General features: G+C 41.9%; 1 protein-coding gene across 3 annotated transcripts; it reads right to left on the reverse strand.

Annotated features, from left to right (window-relative positions):
* Positions 1–1,342: 1,342 nt before the first annotated feature.
* On the reverse strand, positions 1,343–24,403 carry MFSD11 (major facilitator superfamily domain containing 11). 3 transcript variants are annotated; one of them, XM_060134252.1, is made up of 13 exons: positions 23,968–24,403; positions 23,368–23,423; positions 21,764–21,871; positions 20,766–20,845; positions 20,547–20,643; positions 19,406–19,464; positions 18,490–18,634; positions 15,444–15,484; positions 10,273–10,338; positions 8,655–8,780; positions 3,725–3,899; positions 2,870–3,005; positions 1,343–1,984 (listed from the first exon to the last, which is right to left on the reverse strand). In XM_060134252.1, exons 1-13 carry the CDS (start codon positions 24,061–24,063, stop codon positions 1,820–1,822), a joined length of 1,350 nt encoding a protein of 449 aa, XP_059990235.1. In that variant the 5' UTR covers positions 24,064–24,403; the 3' UTR covers positions 1,343–1,819. The 3 variants fall into 3 exon arrangements, with proteins under 3 accessions (XP_059990235.1, XP_059990237.1, XP_059990236.1); XM_060134254.1 differs by lacking the exon at positions 23,368–23,423; XM_060134253.1 differs by lacking the exon at positions 21,764–21,871.
* Between the last annotated feature and the right edge of the window lie 98 nt (positions 24,404–24,501).

The raw sequence follows: 24,501 nt of genomic DNA on the forward strand, positions 1-24,501 counted from the left end.
CTTTACAACTTGGGGCAAAAGAGTTTAGTGTTGCATACAAATGAAACTTCTCTAAGGGTCCCAGCTAACTACAGAGCTTTCCGACCCCCTGCAATTGTCATCAAGTCTGAGCATCACACTCCATAAAATTTCTAAGCTGGCTTTTAAAAACAATGGAAAACAAAATATTGTCTGTCTTCTTGGTTAAATTTACTTTACCATAAAAGTCTTCATTTGTACAGTTAAGCATGACTTTCAAAAGTGAGCTTTCCCATTTATATGAAATGTCCACGATAGGCAAATCCACAGAGATAGAAAGTAGATGAGTAACTGCCAGTGCCAGGCCAGAGAACGGGGAATGACTACTAACAGGCACGGGGCTTCTTTTTGGGATGATGAAAATGTTCGGAAAAGATAATGGTGACAGGGGCTTCCCTGGTGGCGCAGTGGTTGGGAGTCCGCCTGCCGATGCAGGGGATACGGGTTCGTGCCCCGGTCCAGGAAGATCCCACATGCCGCAGAGTGGCTAGGCCCGTGAGCCATGGCCGCTGAGCCTGCGCGTCCGGAGCCTGTGCTCCGCAACGGGAGAGGCCACAACAGTGAGAGGCCCGCGTACCACCAAAAAAAAAAAAAAAAAAAGATAATGGTGACAGTTGTACTAAATGTACTAAAAAAAACACTAAATTGTATACTTTACAATGGTGAATTTTATGGTGTCTGAACTATACCTCAATTAAAATAACTGTTTTAAGCTCTTATGGATTAAAGTTAACATTTCCGGGCTTCCCCGGTGGCGCAGTGGTTGAGAGTCCGCCTGCCGATGCAGGGGACACGGGTTCGTGCCCCGGTCCGGGAAGATCCCACATGCCGCAGAGCAGCTGGGCCCGTGAGCCATGGCCGCTGAGCCTGTGCATCCGGGGCCTGTGCTCCGCAACAGGAGAGGCCACGGCAGTGAGAGGCCCGTATACAGCAAAAAAAAAAAAAAGTTAACATTTCCATTTAAACATCTCCCCAGATAGTTACATTCCATTCCCAGACACACTTATGGAATGGTGTCTGCTGTAAAAAGATATATAAGTGACGGCAGCCTGCCACCATAGCTTAGACCTCACTACATGTTTTGGGTTTTTTTTTTTTTAATGCGTTGCATCCTCCAGGAAAATTACTAGCAAAATCCTCCCCCAGTAAATGTGTTTTTGTTCATCTACAAATGTTAGATTCCTGTTTTTAAAACTTAAGACAATTTTTACCTCATTTCATAATACTTGATTAGCGCCCCCCCACTTGCTATGAACTACAAGGTAAGAAAACTTTATCAAACAAAAACATTTAAAGAGAAAGAATGTGCAAATCTTTTCAAAGATTCCATTTCAGCATCACATGATTTATTTAAATGTCATTCCCAGACACGTGTGGGGTGGCATATGCTCCCTTTTATTACATAGTAACACATACGCCATACCCAGCAGGAGTCTTTATATGACATATGGCCTAGTAGTTTCAATCAAAACATGATCGTTCAAAGAGAACAGGGGGAGAAGAAAACACCTACACGTTTATAACATGATCAAAAGGAACGCGAGACAGATGAACTGAAAAAACATCATCTTTGAACAATCATAATCGACAGTACAAGTCTCCCTTATTCCACTAGTTTTAAACAACTAACATCTGTAAACTTGAATACCAACTCTGGCAGATTTAGCAGTCTTAAATCTCTGATGTTCCATCCTAAACATCCTCCAATGTACTGTGAAGATGAGAGCGGGCCTCCTCCACCGAGCCCTACCGCCCAGCCGAGCTGTCTGAAGAGGCAGCCTCCTCTCGTGCGCACCCTTCATCAAATACTTCGGTAGTCAGAGCCCCGGGCTACAATGGCAGCAGCTTCCCACTCCACAGTGAAGAAGGAAACAGTTCCAAAAAACCCAAACATCACCATGACCAGGAGTTGCCAATGAAGGAGAAGGTAGTTACTGTAGAAAAATGCCACGGCTGCGCAAATGGACTAAAAATAAACAAGACAAAACAGATCACAAAATGCACACAGGTGACCCAGCTGCTCCACAAAGAGCCCCACCGCTCTCTGACCCAAGGCTTCCTGTGCCTTGCACGGCTCCCTGCTCTTTCTGCATCTACACGGCACTTCCTTGGTCACTAGCTCACAAACATGTCCCACAAACTCCTGCTGAGAGCTGGGAACAATCAAGTAAGCTACTGTTTAAAATAGTATTTTGTAAAAAACAGGAGTTATAAAACAATGTGCATGAACAGTGTGAAACACTCCTGTTATATGTGTGTACTATGAGTTCTGGTATCTAAGGAAGTCTGAGCCACAGAGAGACCAGAACATAAAATCTCTTATACAAGTGATGCGGCAAAAAAGATCACACTACTCATTGCTTCCTAACTCTAATCACAAATCCTTTTTTTTTTTTTTTTTTTTTTCCGGTACGCGGGCCTCTCACTGTTGTGGCCTCTCCCGTTGCGGAGCACAGGCTCCGGACGCGCAGGCTCAGCGGCCATGGCTCACAGGCCCAGCCGCTCCGCGGCATGTGGGATATTCCCGGACCGGGGCACGAACCCATGTCCCCTGCATCGGCAGGAGGACTCTCAACCACTGCGCCACCAGGGAAGCCCTATTATTTATTTTATTTTATTTTTTATTTTTGGCTGCACCATGCAGCATGTGGGACCTTAGTTCCTTGACCAGGGATCAAACCTGCGCCCCCTGCAGTGGAAGTGCAGAGTCTTAACCACTGGACCTCCAGGGAAGTCCCACAAATCCTTTTAAAGGTTGTCCTTGACTTTCATTTAAGAAATATTAAGAAAACAAAGTTTGCTAAAAAAAAAAATAGACCCTGCTTTAAACACAATCTGAATTAGAGGTTACCTGCACAAATTTAAAGACTGCAAAAGCCGGTGCACTGTCTTCAGAATAGAGAAAACCTAGAATACTAAGCAGCTGGGTGTTGAAGCAGCTGTCTCCAAGCCCCAACAGAAAGCTGCAGAAGATGGCAACTTCTTTGCTGAATAAAACAAAATTAATTTAGAGTGAGCATTAACAATATTTGTTAGAGTTGATTAAAATGTAGAAACAACTCACCCACAAAAGCATTTTACTTTCAAGTTTTAAACACTATGAAACAAGTATGAATAAATACTGGAATTTACAAAGTCAGAATTTATGCTCAAACGCACCTACCTTCGCAGTCTAGCAAACTCTGGTCTACTAACTATTGGGGAAGCAAACACTGTGTTTGGGGCAGAGCTGCTCTTGGACTGTGGATCTAGACATAAACACTCACATCTACAATGACTTTGAGAGTTGAGTGCAAAAAAATGACACCCTCAAAGCTCCTGTGGACACTGTGAGAGAACGGGGTGGCCGGCTCAGCTGGCAGATCACCCCTCGCTCCTCATTGCTCTTCCTCGGGGCCCAAATTTCTAGAGATTTCACTGGTTGAAAGGCAGAGATATAAAGTTCAAATCAGATACTTATGTGCTCCTTCACAGATCAAGAAAAAGATTTAGTGGGGAGAAAGGTTAAAACCAGCAATTAGAAAAATACCTTGGGATTCTCTATGGATTCCTATTTAAACTCATTCTGGCTTCATTAACACTTGACAGATGACCTTATAAAGATAACAGACTTGCAGAAAAGGATTAACTGCTCCATTCTAAATTCCTAGCTATCCTCTACCTCCCACTCTTCCTTAAATTACTAGAAAAAGGAGAGTCACTGTACCTGGGTTTGATGTAAGCACTGCTATCAGTTCCTTCAACAGGAGCAATAGGGGCATCCCCCGGCATGTTGAGAAATATTAAATAAAAAGCTATAAAATGCACCAGGATGCCCAACAGCACAACTGGATTCCTACCAAAACGATTATTCTTGCTCAGCAGGCCAAAGAGGCTTCCACCTATAAAATGAATGAAGTAGAGAACAGAAAAACCCAAGGCCAAGTTACTATATCAAAATCTTAGTTCTTTGAAAAAATAAATTAAATGGACAAAACAATAGCTAATTTAATCAAAAAAGAAAGAAAGAAAGAAGGCACAAATATAGAAAATAAGAAATAACTGTTGAAACAGAGTTATTAACAGAGCCCCGGGCTACAATGGCAGCAGCTTCCCACTCCACAGTGAAGAAGGAAACAGTTCCAAAAAACCCAAACATCACCATGACCAGGAGTTGCCAATGAAGAAGGTAGTTACTGTAGAAAAATGCCACGGCTGCGCAAATGGACTAAAAATAAACAAGACAAAACAGATCACAAAATGCACACAGGTGACCCACTCCCCCACACGCCAAAAAAAGTACCAGAAATATGACACAATGGTTTTGAAGACAGACAAAGGGCAGTGATCTTTGAGAGTCAGGAAACAAACGAGGTGAGGCCCACACCTGCCCCAGCTGACTGAGAGGCTGTGGGCTGCAGGGAGGGAGAGGGAGGAGAGGAGGGAAGGCAGGTGGAGGCCCGCAGCCTCTCTGAGTTGAGGAGACAGAGCTGAGAGTCTGGGGAGATAAGGTGCCTGAGTCCCCAAGACAGAGTATAAGAAAGGACAGCTGATCAGCACAGGATGTGAGTAAATGAGCAGAGGCCTGGAAAGAAACTTCCAAGAGGATTAGAGGTATCAGTGCCCTGCCCTGGGCAGGGAAGAGTGCCTGGCCCCACCAGCCAGACTGGAAATCTTATTATTCACGGGCACTGGGTGTACACAGAAGGGTCTTCCATCAGGGGTGAGGGATAATTAGCCCTAGTCTGAGCAGTGCTCTGATCCCGTTCAACAAATTTTAAAAGCAAGACCTAAAAAAAATCACACTGTTTCCAAGTAAATGAACCACATCCAAGAACAAAGCTCAAGAACGTTAACGGGAATATAAAGAACATCCTGCACCCAACAAGGTACAGTTCACAATGGCTCGTATCCACAACACTACCAGGCATGCAAAGGAAGACAGGACCCATCGTAAGCAGACAAATCAGTCAAACACAGAGTTAGCACATGACCCAGCAATTCTAATGCTGGGTTTACATGCAAGAGAAATGAAAACGTAAGCTCACACAAAAAGTATACACCAATGTTCACAGCAGCATTATTCATAATGGCCAAAAAGCGAAAACAGGGCTTCCCTGGTGGCGCAGTGGTTGAGAGTCTGCCTGCCGATGCAGGGGACGCGAGTTCGTGCCCCGGTCCGGGAAGATCCCACATGCCACGGAGCGACTGGACCTGTGAGCCATGGCTGCTGAGCCTGCGTGTCCGGAGCCTGTGCTCCGCAACAGGAGAGGCCACAACAGTGAGAGGCCTGCGTACCGCAAAAAAAAAAAAAAAAAAAAAAGCAAAAACAACCCAGATGTCTGTGACACGATAAATGGATAAATAAAATGTAGTAGATCCATACAACTAAATATTATTTGATAATAAAAAGGAATGAAGCAAAAAATAAAGAAAGAAAAAGAAATGAAGTACTGATACATGCTACACCACGGGAAAATCTTGAAAACATTGTGCTAAGTGAAAGAAGCCAGACACAAGAGATTATATATATTGTCTGATTCCATTTACACAAGATGTCCAGAATAATCAAATCTATAGATAAAGTAGATTAGCAGTTTCCTGGAGAAGGGTGATGACAATGTTCTATAATTAGATTACAGTGATGGCGGTACAACCCTGTGAATATACTAAAAAACACTCATCTGTATACTTTAAACGGGTGAACTACACGTCATGTGAATTATGTCTCGATAAAGTTATAAAGGATAAAACAACACTACCCCAGAGCTGTTGCAGATGTTAGAATGAGCAAAGACATTAAAACAAGTTCTGTAACTGTATTAACATGTTTACACACACACACACACACACACACACACACACACACACACACACACACACACGTGCCAGGTGTTGGCAATAAATTAGGGGAGGGGTACCGGTGCCCTGCTAGGAACCGGGCCCCACAGCAGGAGGGGAGCAGCAGGCCAGCCGCTTCTTCTGTATTTACAGCCGCTCCCCATAGCTCGCGTTACTGCCTGAGCTCCGCCTCTTGTCAGGTCAGCAGCAGCATTAGATTCTCATAGGAGCATGAGCCCTACTGTGAACTGTGCATTCGAGGGATCTGGGTTGCACGCTCCTTTTGAGAATCTAATGCCTGATGATCTGAGGGGGAGCTGAGGCGGTGATGCTAGTGCTGGAGAGTGGCTGCAAATACAGGTTATCATTAGCAGAGAGGTTTGTCTGCACAGAGACCATAATAAACCAGTTGCTTGAAGACTCATATCAAAACCCTATCAGTGGGGCTTCCCTGGTGGCACAGTGGTTAAGAATCCACCTACCAATGCAGGGGACATAGGTTCGAGCCCTGGTCTGGGAAGATCCCACATGCCGTGGAGCAAGTAGGCCCATGAGCCACAACTACTGAGCCTGCACGTCTGGAGCTTATGTTCCGCGACAACAGAGGCCGCGACAGTGAGAGGCCCGCGCACCGCGATGAAGAGTGGCCCCCACTCGCCGCAACTAGAGAAAGCCCATGCACAGAAACGAAGACCCAACACAGCCAAAAATAAATAAATAATGAGTTAGGATTTGAACAAGACACCTGGCCAAAAAAGATATACAGATAGTAAAAATCATACAAAAATATCATATACTATCAGGGAATTACAAATTAAAATCATACCACAGCACACCTATTAGGATTGCTAAACTCCAAAAATATGACAATATCAATTGCTGAAAAAAAAAAAAACCCTATCAGTGAGTGCCACGTGACAATTAAGCCACATCTTATGGAGTAGACTGGACATAAGCAACACATGTCAGGTGCCACTGTCTCCCATCACCCCCAACGGGACCATCGAGTTGCAGGAAAACAAGCTCAGGGCTCCCATTGCTTCTGCATTATGGTGAGTTGTATAATTATTTCATTATATATTACAATGTAATAATAATAGAAATAAAGTGCACAGTAAATGTAATGTGCTTGAGTTATCCCGAAACCATGCCCCCGCCCCCATCCATGGAAAAACTGTCTTCCATGAAACTGTTCTTGGTGCCAAAAAGGTTGGGGACTGCTGAATTAGGGAACAAAAATACACCAAAGTCTGCTTTCTCCATAGTGCTTATCACTGTCTGACATTCTAAGTTTCCAATGTTTTTTATTGTCTGTGTTCTTCCCCAAGAATATAAGCTCCATGTTTTGTTCATACAATGGATTCCCAACAAATATGTGCTGAGTTGGTAAGTTCCTCATATGTGACACAACACCCAATATACTGCAAGTACTGAACGGATCATTGCTGAATAAGGAATACCTGGTGGTATAATAAAAAGAGATTTGGTCTTTGCCTTGTCCTCTTCTCCTCTCCACTTTCCGGCATGGAGCTCTTAAAACCCTAGGAATTTCTCAGTGAAAGGAATGTCTCTAGTTATCTTAACTAATCCCTTCCAATGACACCAGAGTTTATGATGATGAGGTGATCCTTGAGGGGGTCTGGAGGTGGCCCTAGATAGTCAGGATGGGGGCTGGTTGTCAGAAGGACCCAGCCTTGATTAGAGGGTTGGAACTTTCAGCCCCACCCCCCAATCTCAGGGGAGGGGAGAGGGGGTAGAAACCGAGTCTAATCACCAATGGCGGATGATTTAATCAACCATGTGACATAATGAGATCTCCCTAAATCCCTACAAAACAGGTTTGGGAAAGCTTCCTGGTGATGACTGCATCCACAGGATGGGAGGGTGCCACACCCAGCCTCCATCGGGACAGAGCTTCCTACACTAGGGGCCCTTCTGGACTTTGCCCTATGTACCTCTTCATCCGGCTGTTCATTTGCATCCTTTATAATAAACTTTAACAGCAAGTATAGCATTTTCCACGGGTGTGGTGGGAACCCTTGAATGTGTAGCCAAGCTGGACAGAAGGGAAGATAGCCTGGGACCCAGGACTTAATGACTGATGTCTCAAGTGAGGCTGGTCTTGCAGGACTACACCCTTGAACCTGTGGAGTCCGATGCTAACTCTAGGAGTGTCAGAATTGAACTGTATTGTCGCACATCCAACTGGTGTCAGAGATTCAGAGAATAAGAAATTCAGGAATTCTAAAGATGCAGATGTAGAGAATGGACTTGAGGACATGGGGAGTGGGAAGGGTAAGCTGGGACAAAGTGAGAGAGTGGCATGGACATATATACACTACCAAATGTAAAACAGATAGCTAGTGGGAAGCAGCCGCATAGCACAGGGAGATCAGCTCAGTGCTTTGTGACCACCTAGAGGGGTGGGATAGGGAGGGTGGGAGAGAGACACAAGAGGGAGGAGATATGGGGATATATGTATAGCTGATTCACTCTGCTATAAAGCAGAAACTAACACACTAAAAAATAAAAAATAAATTTAAAAAAATTCAGGAATTCTAATACAACTTCCCTAAGTATTTTAAGAGGAAAAGCTGGGACAGACCATATGTTTTCTTACTTATGGTTTTGTCTTGAATTATTTGGCAAATGTTTTGTAATTTAGTTTTAGAACAGTGATAACAACAAAAAAAAACAAAGACGTACCCATTTGTATAAAAGCAAGGAAACAGAAATTCAAGGATAGAGAGGTGAAGTACATTTAAAATTTCTATAACAAACTGATTTAGTGCAAAAACTTTTTTTCTTAAACCAACCTAAAATTTCTCCAATGCCAATGAAAATGCCAGAAAGTCCAATGAGGCTTTTCTCTTCTGTTCCAAATTTATTTATAGCGCCGATACAGGTTCCATATACACCAGAGAAGAAAGTCAATTCCAGACCTTCAGAAAAAAATGAGATTTAAATTACAGTTGTCCCTAGGTATAAAAATCCATAGATGCTCAAGTCCCGCAGTCAGCCCTCCATATCCAAGACTCTGCAGCCTCAGATTCAACCAACCATGGATTGGGAAGCGCTGGATTTAGTATTGAAAAAAATGCACAGTCTCCCTTTCCTGGTTTTTCTTCGTGACTAGTAGTATTTGAGCTATACACGCATAAAACAAAATCCACACAGGCTGAAATGCTACTCCCCAAGCACAGCATAATTTTACGTGACCTAACTGATGACATGGAACTAGCCACAAGACGGCAGTTGTCACACATTTCAGATAAAAGCATACAACTCAAATAAGCGAAGACACCCTTATGTTAAAAATGGTCACTCTGTGCGCAGACAGGGGATGAACAGAGAACATAATTAACATAAACTTGTAACAGTGAAACTAAAGTGCTCATTATCCTTATTAATAGCTTCCCAAGGGAACAGGGATATACATTTGTAAGACCAATACCTACTATCCACTTTTGCTTAAAGTCAAAAGTTTTAATTAAACACACTGTCCTAGGAAAAGAAATTCCAAAAATTCGGGTAGAAAATTAGAGCAAATGAGTAGAAGACCTGATTCCTTAACGCTACAAAACCTTAACTGAGTTCTGAGGATGTTTAATATTTATTCTGTTTGACCTAAAAATAAGACGTTTATACCGATGAGGCACATACAATTGAACCTTGGACAACACGGGTTTGAACTGTGTGGGTCCACATAGACTACAGGATCCACAGCTAGTTCAATCAGCAGATAAGGAAGCACGGACACAAAGGGCGGACTAAAGTTATATGAAGATTTTAACTGCGGGGGAGGTCAGCACCCCTAATCCATCCCTTCACTGTTCAAGGGTCAACTGTAACGGCAAAAGTAATAATTGACACATTAGAGCAATTTTTACAAGGAAACTGATTTCCTTAAGACCTAAGAGTATTCCACCTATTATCACATCACATTATCACTGTAAGCCACAGAACTCATTCCATTTCATTAAAAATTATCTTAATTCACGCCAAGTTACACAGATTTACTCATGATTATTTTCTGTAGTGTTCTATTTTGCCCTAAAATCACTGGTTGGGATGAACCAGCCCTCCCAGTTTTCAAACTCTTGTGTAGAATCCTCCCACACTGAATTTGGGCTGGCCCTATGATTTGCTTTCACCAGTGTGGGAGGGGGTCACATAGCTGGCTGAGACACAAGGAGAAATCTGAGACCCAGCTAGCATCAGACCCGTTCAGACATGCAAATGAAACTTCCTTGGAAGTTTTAGCCTCAGCCACCCTTTAACAGCAGCCACAAGAGACCCCGAGACCATCAGAAAAACCATTTAGCTGAGACCAGTCAATGCACAGAATTGTGAGAAAGTAACACAGTTGCTGTTTTCAACCCTTACTGTAATTATGCAGCCACAGAAAACCAAAACCATAATTAATCCCATTACCTGTATAAGCAGTTGTAATGCTAAGAAGGAGCATCTCCTTGGTGACACATAACTTAAGAGACTTTTCTATAAAAAAGGAAAAAAAAATTTAGGAGTACTTAACTACATTTTAATCAATCAAACAAAACTTACAAAACATTCATTCAACCAAAACACCTCTTGTCAATAATGCCAATAAACAAATACATTGGGACAGAGGTTAATGATTCAGATTCAAATGGTTAAGGTATGAACTAAATCTGCCCTATAAAAAAAATGTTGATTTCAACTGTGTAAATATAGTCTAGAGTTGTGCTTTCTCTAACACATTCTCCAGCTCTCATGAAAACAAAACATGAAACAGAGAAAAGAAATAGAACCAAACAAAACAACAGACTATTCCAACAGACTTGATTAAAGGCTAGGCTATTAAGAGAGTCAGCAGTTGGCAAAGTGCTGACTTCCCTAAGGAACTGTCACAGGGCAGCTTTAACACTGGACTCTAGGTCAGAATCAGCAGCGGAGCTCTTTGACCACCAGAAGCTGGGATGCCGCTTCCTGAGATTCTCTCTCTGGATCTGAGGACTGAAACTTCAGTTCTGCCTATTTGTTTCTGATCCCCTTAATGTTTATTTTTATGTTGTTCAACTTAGTTGAAATCTGCAATGGAAAATGCATTTCTAAAAACTGCACATTTTAACTTTTTTGAACCTGCTCACATTTCATAATTTAAGGCCACTTATCTAGGATCCTACTAATAGCAGATCCAGATTTTTTTAAAAGGTGGCGGGGGAAAACAAAACCAAAATCCACCCCAAATCAGAACCAGCCTGGAAATAAATGAAAGCTCTCCAGTCTCACAGAGACATTATTTGGTGCGGCCAGCTCTGCAGCAGGAGCGCTCAGGCCTCAGTTCAGCCCTGGAGGCGGTGGTGTGGCCCCTACAGCTCATCCTTGGCCTGAGGATCCAGATGTTAGTTCCCATTCAACGGATGACCAGGAAACGCACATAAATCACAAACACTCTGTCCTGAATTTCTCCATATACAAAAGAAGATAGTTTTTTTTTCTTCTTCAATTTCACGAAAATAAAGTGAAACTAAACGCAATATTTTCACCAATCATTTTCACATACTTCCAGGAAAAAAACACATGATCAACAAAGTTTAAAACAATATTTTTAATTAAAAACATTACATTAGCAAAGCATACCTGCTTTTGACTAATCAGAAGATTTAGGTAACAAAAAGAAATTTTAAAACATAATCTTGTATGATCCTATAATGGTGAATTCACGTCATTATACATTTGTCCAAACCCATAAAATGTACAACACCACGAGTGAACCCTAATGTATGTAATCTATGGACTCTAGGTGATAATGATGTGTCACTGTAGGTCCACTGATTGTAATAAATGTACCACTATGGTGAGGGACAATGATAATGGGGAAGGTTATGTGCGGGTGAGGGCAGGGCATATATGGGAAATCTCTGTATCTTCTTCTCAATTTTGCTGTGAACCTAAAACTTCTCTAAAAAATTGTTTATCAAAAAAAAAAAAAACCAATATAATCTATTTGCAGAAACCAACAAACTGATCCTAAAATTCATATGCAAATTCAAGGGACCAATAATAGCCAAAACAATCCTGAAAAAGAACAAAGCTGAAAATTCATGCTTTCCAATTTCAGAATTTACAATAATCAACACAGCATTGTACTGGCATAAGGACAGACATATATCTAGAAATAAACTCTTACATTCACAGTCAATTGATTTTCAACAAGGGTGCCAACACAATTCAATGGGAGAAAGAATAGTCTTTCCAGCAAATGGTGCTAGGACAACTGATCTCCACGTGCAAAAGAATGAAGCTGGACTCCTACATCCCAACATCATAAAAATTAACTCAAAATGGGGCTTCCCTGGTGGTGCAGTGGTTGAGAGGCCGCCTGCCGATGCAGGGGACACGGGTTCGTGCCCCGGTCTGGGAAGATCCCACATGCCGCAGAGCGGCTGGGCCCGTGAGCCATGGCCACTGAGCCTGCATGTCCGCAGCCTGTGCTCCGCAACGGGAGAGGCCACAACAGTGAGAGGCCCGTGTACCGCAAAAACAAACAAAACAAACATACAAACAAAAAATTAACTCAAAATGGATCACAGACCAAAATGTAAAAGCTAAAACTATAAAAGTCTTAGAAAAAAATACAGGAGTAAATCTTTGTGACCTGGAGTTAGGCAAAGCCTTCTAGGACACCAAAAGCACACACAACAAAAGATAAAATAGCTAAATCAGACTTCATCAAAAATTTAAAACTTCTGTGATTCAAAAGATACCATCAAGAAAATGAAAAATCAACCCAGAGTCGGGGAACTAAGATCCCATGAGCAGCATGGCGTGGCCAAAATAATTTTTTTTTTTAACTTAATTTTGGCCGCACGCACAGGGGCTGAACCTGGGCCATGGCAGTGAAAGCACCAAATCCTAACCACTAGACCACCAGGGAACTCCCTGAATAGGTTATTGATTGTGGTGACAGTTGCACAACTCTGTGAATATACTAAACACCACTGAATTATATACTTTCAATGGGTGAACTGTATACTACTATGAACCACATCTCAATAAAGTTATTCTATTAAGGAAAATAATCTAACACCGTAATGGGTCTCTTCCCAGACTTTCCCTATGCTTTTTTTTATTAAAAAAAAATTCCACTATTTATACTATTTTATAATTTATTTTCACATAACAAACATTTTCTAATATTCGTAGTGATCATTTTAATGGCTACAGTAATCTGTTGGATAGATGGCTTGTAGTTGAATATTTAAATTATTTCCATTTCTCACTAATATAAACAGTAGTTAAATCTTGGCCAAAATTCTTAATTATTTCCTGAGGATAATCCTATTAGTGGAATTGCTGGGGTAAAGGTATAAACATTTTTAAGGCTTTTGATACTTACTGACAAATCACAGAAAGTAATACAAGTGTATATTTTTAGCGTTGTGGTCTTACACATGTACCTATGCCCCATATACTGAGAATTATTTTTTATCTTTTGAAATTTGATAGAAAACTTAATTTGCATTTCTTAGCTTATAATAATTCTCCTTTGTTTATAAAATAAATATTTTCTACTGGAGTGTTTATGCTTTTCTTAATTGGTTCATAACTATCATATACTGTAAATATTCTCCCTGCCATTTTAACTCATTAGATTTTGAGAGACTGAAATTTTATATTTTAGGTAACCAAAGAGCATTCTTTTTTTTAATTTAATATTATTTTTAAATTTTATTTATTTATTAATTTATTTCTCTTTGGCTGCACTGGGTCTTCATTGCTGTGCGCGGGCTTTCTCTACTTGCGGCGAGCGAGGTCTACTCTTCGTTGTGGTGCGCAGGCTTCTCATTGCAGTGGCTTCTCTTGTTGCAGAACACGGGCTCAAGGCGTGCAAGCTTCAATAGTTGTGGCTCACGGGCTCTAGAGCACAGGCTCAGTAGTTGTGGCGCATGGGCTTAGTTGCTCCCATGGCATGTGGGATCTTCCCGGACCTGGGCTCGAACCCATGTCCCCTGCATTCACAGGCGCATTCTTAACCACTGCGCCACCAGGGAAGTCCCCCAAAGAGCATTCTTTTCCCTGTTTGACAGACCTGCGTGAAGGGCTTTCCTCTACCAAATTAATTTCTTACGGTTACTATTATGGCTTCATTTTTACATTTAATCTACCTGGAATGTTAGTGTAAGACTCCATTTTTTCCCATGCAGTCAGCTGTCTGGCCTTGCTTTTCTAAGACTACTTTACTGTATTCCAAATTCCATTGTGGGTCTAGACTTCAGTTCCACTGCTCTTTGTATTCCAATGTTTTCAAATGGATTCATAACAGGTTTTGATATTTATTAGGGAAAGTTCTTTTTAAAAATTATATTGGCTATTGACAGACATTTATTCTTCCAGATGAACTTTAGGAACCTTTCATCAGGACCAAAAAATAGATTTAAGAAAATTTTATTGCAATTTTCTAGAATCGCATTACATATATACATTCAACTGAGGAATGAAGCGCCTTCTAGATAAGCGAGAACCCTTTCTGTACAATACCTACCACGGCACCAACTGAAGGAAAGTCACGATTAAATAATAAATGAACCACCGGCTCACAGACAGAAAAGCTTGGACATTCTTTTTCCTTTCTCTCTTTGCCTTCGGCTTCCTTGCCGCCTCATAACGTCACACTGCTCCCTAGCTGCCAGGAATCGTCACCTAAATTTAAATGTTCTTGCCCTATAGCACCTCATATGTCTTGTCCTTTTTGGCCGCTGCCTTCTTTCTCTCCATTCAAACCTGACAGCCCAGTTTCTTATTACTACTGAACCCTATACCAAGTAACCAACCAGCTCCGTGATAGAAGGCATGAGGCCCTAACTGTGTTAGTGTCTCATTTCACAGAGGAGTTGAGGCAAAGTTTGTACAACTGCCTAGGAAGGACATCCTGAAACTGGTTAATATCAAGAGACATCCAGAGAGGGGTTCAGTAATAGAGCAAGGAGGCTGGACGAACCATCCCATAAGCCTGAAGGCCACCAGCCTCCCTCTGCCTGACTCCATGTTCACCAAAGAAGCCAACGTGGCTTTCTAGGCCTCTGATAACAAGAAAGGAATGCCCTGTTTGACCTTGGGTAAACAATTTCTCTAAGCCTCAGTTTTCTCTTCTATAAAATGGAGATAATAATACGTGTGTGTTATATGATACTCACAGAACTGTCGTGAGAACAAAACAACATAAAGCACATCGAGAGGTTTAGTCAGGAAGAACCCTCAACAGATGAGCGTGATTGGCCTTACACGCTACTGGGTCACCCAAGCTCCTGCATTGCTCTGAGAAGTGACAAGCGATGCATGAAGAAATGGTCTGTGTCCTCACTTCCTCGGGTAAACTCCTAACCTCAGGCCCCCCTCACACACGTACTCAGGTAGGGCACGGAATTACCCTCCATCCCTCACATCCCCCACGTTACAGAGATACTTACTGAGAAGACTAGCATATTTCAGAGCGGCATACCTGGAAGCATGAAAATACTGGGGTATCGTCAATCCAAAGTTACCAGGGAAAGGGGGAAAGGCAAATGCTGCAGTTGTTCCTGAACAGTTCCTGCATTTCAGACACAGAAAATACTTACTAAATGCATCTACTGCCTTTGTCATATTGTTCTGGGCAGACCTGAAAAGATAAAAAGAAGAAAGTTTTTCCCCTGAAAATGGAGAAAGAGAACAAAAATACTATCACATTTTCACTTAAATCTGTAAAAGCGCTGCCCTCTACGTGGTCTGGCAAACACTTTCAGTGGCCTCAACGCTCCCTGCTCCAGGGTGTCCCTTCGTGACCCAGGTCCTTGCTTCAGAGAACAATGTGGTTAAAGCGCCACCGTGGAGCACGATTCCCTCACATTAAATTTAGGGCACGGAGTCCTGCATGTCTTTTTCACAAATGATACTTCAGGCAGGACAGAAATCTCCTCTACGCTGTTTCCAAACTGTAAAAACAATTTGTGAGGGCTCAATCTTCCACCACTCCAACTATGTAAAAACTACTCGGGGGTTCTTCAGTGTTTAAAATCAGATCCTACTTATTTCCTCAGCGGCTTCTAATCACACCAAGAAGAAAATCCAAACTCCTGCTGTATCCTTATGTAATCAACTCTCTGTCTGCTGCACTACTCTCACAGTGCACTCCTACTTGCACTGTGAGAGGCCCAGGCGCCTCTGGCATTCCTGGTGCCCACCACACCCCTTTCCACCCCTGGCATCTGCTGCAATGGCCATCAGTAGATCTTCACGCCTTTTCACCTCCCAGCTCTCCACCACCTCCCCCTTTCTCACTGCCTTCTAGCACTTACTCTGCTATTTTCTTACGGGGTATCGTCTACCAGCCCCTCTACAATTAAGTTACATAAAAACAGGAAATTCTCTGTCTTGTTCATTACTCCTTCCCTCCCCTTTAGAAGATGGCTGGCACATGGTGCTATTTACAGAATAAAGACACAAGTTTCAAGTTTGGAAGACAATTCAGAAACAGAGAATGCTAAAAAAGGCTAAGTGGTACCCTCAGCATTGCACCTTATGACAGTTACATGATCCCTTGTCTATCAGAAAAGTTCCTTTAAAACAGGGACAGGTTGTATTTGTCTTCACAGTACCAACACCTAACATTTGCTGAATGAATGGGTGTTTAATTTTTGTTGAATTTGTGGCATTCATCTTCATAGACCCCTCCTCCAATACCCATTGGTTTGTGCTTAAAAAAAATGTATGTGGTACATATACACATAAATGTTTGTATACTTATATAAACATGTCTTTTTTGCTCTGAACAGTGCAAATTTTGAATGCTTAAAGATCCTATGACTGGAGAATTTTATGCCCTTTTTGGGCTTTAAAAAGGCAGCACAGAAAGTTCGATGCAACATTTTTAACAATAGGTAAAATGCTTATAAGGCAAGCTTCATAATTTTATCAATTCACAAAGCAGAACAAGAGTGGCGAAGATTTCTCATTCCCCTTTCTTCAAATCTAGATGATAACCTGCAGAGAAATCATCTGTGATGTTTCAAACAGTTTTAGTTATAATTGAAATAGGTCCCTGCTTCCGGTGGCAGGGTCTGGGGAAGGGGAGGAAGGAGCCACGTCTTGCCTCGAACGTGGCAAGAAGCAGCCCCTGAAGCAGCCCAAGGACCAGGACAAGGAGATGGATGAGGAAGATAAGACATTTAAGCAGAAACAGAGAGAGGAGGCCTCAGAGAAGGGCCCCTGGCCAGAGGTGGAATTAAGAAATATGGCCAAAAGTAAGCTGTTCTTTGTGCCTGAGGCAATGATGGTCCTTAATTCCATTCCTGTTTAACCATCTGGATTTCCCAGTCATAACATCTGTTGCCACCTACAGCTAGAATGAAGTGTTGTTTGGGAGCCTATTGTACATTTAAAAATAAACTTTTGTTGGGACTTCCCTGGCAGTCCAGTGGTTAAGCCTCCGTGCTTCCACAGCACGGGGCGCGGGTTCCATCCCTAGTCGGGGAACTAAGATCCTGTGTGCCGTGCAGCTCGGCCAAAACAAAACAACAACAACAACAAAAAGTTTTGTTAAAAAAAAAAGAAATAAAAGAAAAGAAATATGCTCAAGGTAATTCACAATTTTTAGAAAAACAGGACTGTGTAATTGTTTCCCAGTAGGGACTACATCAGGGAAAACTACCTGCACAGGTTACTGCAAAATCCAGAGCATGGGGCTTCCCTGGTGGCGCAGTGGTTGAGAGTCCGCCTGCCGATGCAGGGGACACGGGATCGTGCCCCGGTCCGGGAAGACCCCACATTCCGCAGAGCGGCTGGGCCCGGGACCCATGGCCGCTGAGCCTGCACGTCTGGAGCACCACAACGGGAGAGGCCACAACACTGAGAGGTCCACGTGCCGCAAAAAAAAAAAAAAAAAAAAAAATCCAGAGCATGGGTGTAACCACAGCTCATCTGTAACGACTGCTGATGGCCCTGCCACTCACTTGTACCACATGATCGGAAAATTTTAGGGCTGGATCCAAGAAATAGTAACTGAGGACTGTTTGCTATATAACTTTTTTTTTTTTTTTTTTTTTTTTTTGCGGTACGCGGGCCTCTCACTGTTGTGGCCTCTCCCGTTGCGGAGCACAGGCTCCGGACACGCAGGCTCCGCGGCCATGGCTCACGGGCCCAGTTGCTCCGCAGCATGTGGGATCTTCCCGGACCGGGGCACGAACCCACGTCCCCTGCATCGGCAGGCGGACCCTCAACCACTGCGCCACCAGGGAAGCCCTGTTTTCTATATAACTTTATGAGCCTATATCCTCACACATTAAAACATAGGAAATGTCTGCTGAATTGAATGAGGAAACTGAGGCCTAGAGAAACTCAGGGGAACATTGCTACTGTCCACGGTCACACAGCTGGTGACCTGGGATTAGACTTAAATCCCCCACAAACCTTTTCACTACCTTCCCCGCCTCTGTCTACCTTCCTTTCCCTTCCTCCCCCCTGGCAGCTCCCCTTTATCTTCTCTCTCTGCTTATTTGCTTTAAAACTTTTCCCTCATTTCTGCCCAGCACTGGATTATCAGTTAGGGCTATAAAAGGCTGGTAATTCCTAGACTAGACCTACTCAAAATATAGTTTAAAATAGAAAGGAATGTTTCCAACTTCTTACTCGTTGACATCCAGGTCCTGGTCATCAGAAGATTCATCTTCTCCCAGGACATTTTCGGAATCTGGTTTCCGAATGAGAAAGAAGAGAACTGTCCCCACAAGGCTAATCACTGTCAGGGCGATAAACACTGTTCTTCGGTCACTCTCTAGGGAGAAAAACAAAGACGAAAGTAGATAGTACCGGCCATACAAACAATTCCAGAGTTAGCATTATGTTCAGTACTATGTTTGTTTATAACCATCAACACACTTTGTCATTAAATCTTACTTTACTGCATCAGTAAAAACCTAGGATAAGGAGAAAAATAGGATACATCCCCCTTTGTCTTTCAGTCAGAGAAATACTAATAAGCCGAAAGAAAAACAGCACAAGAACTTAATCTTATTCTTTTAATCAAAGAAGGGAACAGACAAAACAACTGAATTAAAAAGTCTTCTGGGCTTCCCTGGTGGCGCAGTGGTTGAGAGTCCGCCTGCCGATGCAGGGGACACAAGTTCGTGCCCCGGTCCGGGAAGATCCCACATGCCGCGGAGCGGCTGGGCCCGTGAGCCATGGCCGCTGAGCCTGCGCGTCCGGAGCCTGTGCTCCGCAACAGGAGAGGCCACAACAGTGAGAGGCCTGTATACTGCCAAAAAAAAAAAAAAAAAAAAAAAAGTCTTCTGACAACTGACTAGTCTCCTCACACAGAGCATAACCTTCTCCCACACTTTGAGATGCTGCCTGAAGTGCAGTCATAAACTGTAGTCTTAGTATAATAACATAATCCAAGGGAAAAGATGACTAAAAGCTAAAATGTGAGAGGACTGAGGGTACCACGGTTCACTAGAACAATGTGAACAAAGCAATATGGGGCATTTCCGTGGAACAGTTATTTTGCGCTGAACTTACTGAATGAGGCACAGTGAATAAGACAAACCTGATATGTGAGTTTTCCCTTGCCAAGCAAAATATATGTAGAGATTTCCAAAGAACAAGCTGGGGGAAGAAAAGGAGGGAGAGGATGTTGGGAAGTTATTTTCATATTTATGGGTTTTGAAATAATTTTTCCATTACCTGTAAAAGAAGAGAAAGAGAGGCCTACATGATTAAAGAAGTTATCTACCTGCCCTAAGTCATTGAAAACATCAACTTCACCCTCTTTCTGAAAAACTCAACTGAGCCAGATGGAACTGTCTCCTTCCCCATGAGAGAAGCCTGATTCAGACTGTCCTCCAAAGACCTGACTCACTGTGAAACATGCGACTTATTGAAGCTCTGGAAATGACTCCTTGGAAACAAGTTTACCCTTCCTCTAAAATCCTATATTTTAAAGAATTGGTGAAAAAAAAAATCCATGATTTAGTTATCTGCATCTAATGAGATACTTTATTTAGTATTTTCCTAGGGAAGAAATCATTCACTTACGCTCCAGTTTCAGAATATACAATCTCTTAAAACAACATCTGCATTTGTTAAGTCTTATCATGGCCAAAATTTTAGGCGTTTAGGATTCATGAGGGTAAATCGTCAGGACAGATTCCATGACAGAATGACTGCTGTTGCTTTTTACTTAGGAAATATATAATATGCTGTATCATTATAGAGTTAGTCTCACTTTAGAAATTTAACTGTTAACAGCTACCAGGTGGCATAGCTGGGTGGGAAGGACATGGCCTTTGGAATCCAGATGATTGGATCAGTTAACTTTTAACTAAGCCTTTGTTATCTCATCTGTAGAATGGAGCTAATACCTTCTTATTGCAGGGGGTTGTGAGGATTATTGAAATTCAAGAGCCCAGTAGTACCTAAAGTATAGCAGGTGCTAAATACATTATGGTTAATATTATTTTCCATTTACGAGTCATAAATTCCAATGAGGTAGGTCCATGCATTTGTAAGTAATCCCATAAAATTTTAAATCTCCATCACATGTACCTAGGAACTTAACTCATGAAACAAGATCTGAGTTTTCAACACAACCAGGGTCTAAAAAATGGTGTGACAAAAAAAATTATAGGAAAGATTGAGCCATAAGAATTATTACCTGAAAAAAAAAAAAAAAAAAAAAGAATTATTACCTGGATTGTAGGAGTGCCCAGAAAATGCCACTGTTTCTCCCAATAGTGTGCTCATCTGAATTTATTGTCAGGCAGTTTCCTTGTGCTGTCCAAAGTACTAAAATTCAAATCAAAAGTTTATCAAGGGAATGAAATCATTTAGCTTTATATACTAAACATATAAATAATATTCTTAGATAAGACCTGGAAAATAGGGGAAATGAACATCAAAATACTTACCAGCAGCTGCAATTCCAATGAAAACAGAGGCTGTGTAGAAGGACCACGGGAAAGGCTGGATAAAAACGGCAATGTACATGCTAAAATATAACAGGTCAACGTATTATAGTCAAACAATACCTGAAACAGAATGCCAATTATGCCTTCTAGGAATCAATTCTGAGGGATCTCTTCTTTTAAAATTCAGACTGTAGGACTTCCTTGGTGGCACAGTGGTTAAGAATCTGCCTGCCAATGCCGGGGACACGGGTTCAAGCCCTAGTCCAGGAAGATCCCACATGCCGCGCAGCAACTAAGCCCGCGAGCCACAACTACTGAGCCCATGCACTGCAATTACTGAAGCTTGCACGCCTAGAGCCCGTGCTCCGCAACAAGAGAAGCCACCGTGATGCGAAGCCCGTGCACCACAATGAAGAGTAGCCTCTGCTCGCCACAACTAGAGAAAGTCTGCGTGCAGCAAGGAAGACCCAATGCAGCCAAAAAAAAAAAAAAAAAAGGAAAAGAAAAAAATTCAACCTGTAAAGGGCTTCTCTGGTACTGGCAAAAAGGGGACAAATGTGACCTATCCATTTCTTAACGTACTATTTCAAATTTGTGAACTGAGACATTGAATAAAGGTCTGCAATTGGCCTCTGCCAACAGCTCAGTACATAGTGGGACTGCAGTTCTATAGCCCAGAAGAAAAGTTCAGTTATTTCGTTTTAATTCCCATTAGTCAACTTGATACAAAATAAGATTACTTCATGAGTTCTTTTCAACTCTTGTAGAGAAAGGTTTTTGGATGCTATTTTTATTGGTGGTAAAATGAAAGCAAATATACACAAATTCCATCACATTAAAACAATGGTGTCCCTGAGCATCAAGTAGAGAACCAAATCCCTGAAATACTTCCTATAATCTATTCAATCCGAGTCAGCAAGTTCTCGTTAAAAGTTTACTGTGTGCTTGAAAGAAGCTGAAGGTGTTCTCATTAAATGAAAGAAAATTGGACTACTCACCTGTAAAATAAACCACTAGCAAACATAGAGAGCTGAGGTCCTACAATGGCAACCACTGACGGCGTAATCAAATTTGAAGCAGAGAACACTCCATAAATAATTGCCATGCTGCACACACAACACACAAAAGGAAAAAACAACTCTTGAAAGACTGTCAAAAGATCACTTCTTCAAACCCACTTAGTCTATAGTTTGTTTTGCAATAAGCACTCATATTCTTTAGTCAGGATTTATAATTATATCCTTACACTGAATGTCATATTAAAGTTTTCACTTGTACAAAACACTGAAGTCTTGTCAAATGTTTCTTTGAATCAGTCTGCCTTAGACAATATGGTTTTTAATGTACCAGTAAATTATAATAGCAGCTAACACAGCTCTATGAAAAACGTATCATTATCCTCATTTTATAGAAAAGAGAACTGAAACACAGAGGGGTAAGTAACGTGTCAAAAGTCCAGCCTCATAGCTGATCAGTGGTGGAGCCAGAATCCCATCCCTGGTAATCTGACTCCAGAGGCCCTAGTCAACCAATCTGCTCTACAAATTTAGCCTACAACTCCTGGCAACAGCATGAAATTTCACTGCTATAAATAATCACATAGTTAAAACTTGCTTAAACCAGAATTTATTTAACTCAACCTAACGGTCTCACTTGAACATTATTCAGCTACTGTAGACCTGGCCCCAGTATATATGTCTTGTGGCAAAGTGTGACTAAAATCATTTCAAGAGTCATTTATAAGCCACTATTTATAAAACCAAGTAAATTATTCTTTGGCTTTTATGAATCTCTCAAATATCAAATGTTCTTTCATTTGTTCTTTACAGTATACATGAAGACAAAACATTACAAAAAATTGTGGTATTATTATTAATCACTTCAAAAAATGGACATTAGCATTCTTTTACTCTCAATTATCATATATAAGGTCAGATTTAGGTTAGGTAACACAGAACCAAATAAGAACAGTTGGGGAGGAAGCGGGTAAGGGGTTGGCCGCAATCTAGTATTTAACCATAGAGAAAGTAAGAAATCTGTAAGTGTTTACATACAGGTATGTATTACATTCCCAACTTCAACCACAACGTACTAGTGACTTATGAAGATCTTTTCATTTCATTTTCTCCACCTGTAAAATTGGCCCTAAACACCTTAACAAAAAGCTAAAAACTCCTGATGACAATATATTAGTAATTACGAAATCACAAAAACAGGAAGACCAAATATTTCGAGAGTCATATAAAACATCCTCTGTTTAGGATTTGGAAGATGTAATTATGACAATACCTGAGTGCTTATTAAATGCCAGCCACTGTGCCAAGCGCTTTCCACGCATTGATCTGAGCAAGGAAACTGGGCTCATAGAAGCAACTTCCTAAGATATCGCAGTAATTAAGTTTTGAAGCCAGTATTTCAAACCCAGTGTCTAATTCTATATGAAACCTAAACTCATCACCTTCATCCTATTATGTTCTCCTAAGTAGTCTAGATAAAGAAAAAAAATCAGTAATAATCTAATTACAATACGTTGTCTGTGGTTTTGATGAAATTAAGCAACATCTGTGATATACAAAGTAAAACCAATCATACAGTACAATACCTGGTATAGCCACTGCCGTGAAAATCTGTGCTATTTAAGCTCCTGATGACAGTTTGCTGTGTGGAAGATAAAACTAATCAATGAAAACCTTTTGTAATTGCCCTCACCCCAGAAAGTCGCTCTCCAAATACTTGGAATAGAGTAAAAATTCAAGATGCCGAATACTTAATACTGAAATTCTAACACGAGAGAAGAGAACGGACTACAGAACAGAAGGCAAACCATTGAGGGGCGTGTGGGGGCGGGGTGGGGAAGGGTGAAGACCATCTGAAACTAGGCCTTAGGTTTAGTCCCTCAACTCTCCAAGTACTAATGTAGTCCTTAATATAAATAAAAAATATAAATGGGTCAGCATACAAACCCCAAATCAAGTAAGAGAAATAAACGACCCCAACAAGAAACGTCTGCCACATGAAATCATGGAAACGAGGAAGCGTAGGTGACAAAATAAAAGGTGCGAGGAATCATGGAAAACGAGGAAGCGTAGGTGACAAAATAAAAGGTGCGACTTAAGCGCATTATTAGACATAACGTTGATTATCATTTTTAGAATGCATTATGATAAGCACTTCAAAGGAAGGAGATCAAATTCCAACTCACCGCTACATTTCCACAAGTTTGAAAGGCGGTGAACATAAACATAAAGGCAATTCCTAAAATAATGATGTTGAAAAGCTTTTTAGATTCCGGGGACATTTTGGCTTAACTCTGCCAAAAGGTCGGCAGCAGCAGAGGGCAGTCAGCTCTCCTCGGGGGGAACCCACTGCAATCCTGGGAGAAGAAATGAGATGGTGAGAGGAGGCGGCAAATCCAGGAGCGGGGCAGCCAAGGTGTCAACTTCCAGGTCTTGGAGTGGAATCCCGGGCTTAGGGTGAAGTTCTCCCCACGGGTACAGTTAGGACATTCCTAGGACACGATCCGAGTAGGGAAGAGCCCAACACCCGGAGAAACGCCAAGAACGTTGTAGCTGCAATTTAAGGGGCCCGAGAGGGGGATTAGGGCCAAGGGCCAGAGGCAGCGGCCAGCACGGCCCCGCCCTCCCTGCCCTGACTCACCGCAGGTCAGGCGACCCGGTCACCTGACCGCAGCCGCGGCGCCGGCCGCTGGGCCTGCTGGGGAATGTAGTCCTGGGCG

Source organism: Lagenorhynchus albirostris, chromosome 20, assembly GCF_949774975.1.
Source record: "Lagenorhynchus albirostris chromosome 20, mLagAlb1.1, whole genome shotgun sequence".
NCBI lineage: Eukaryota > Metazoa > Chordata > Mammalia > Artiodactyla > Delphinidae > Lagenorhynchus > Lagenorhynchus albirostris.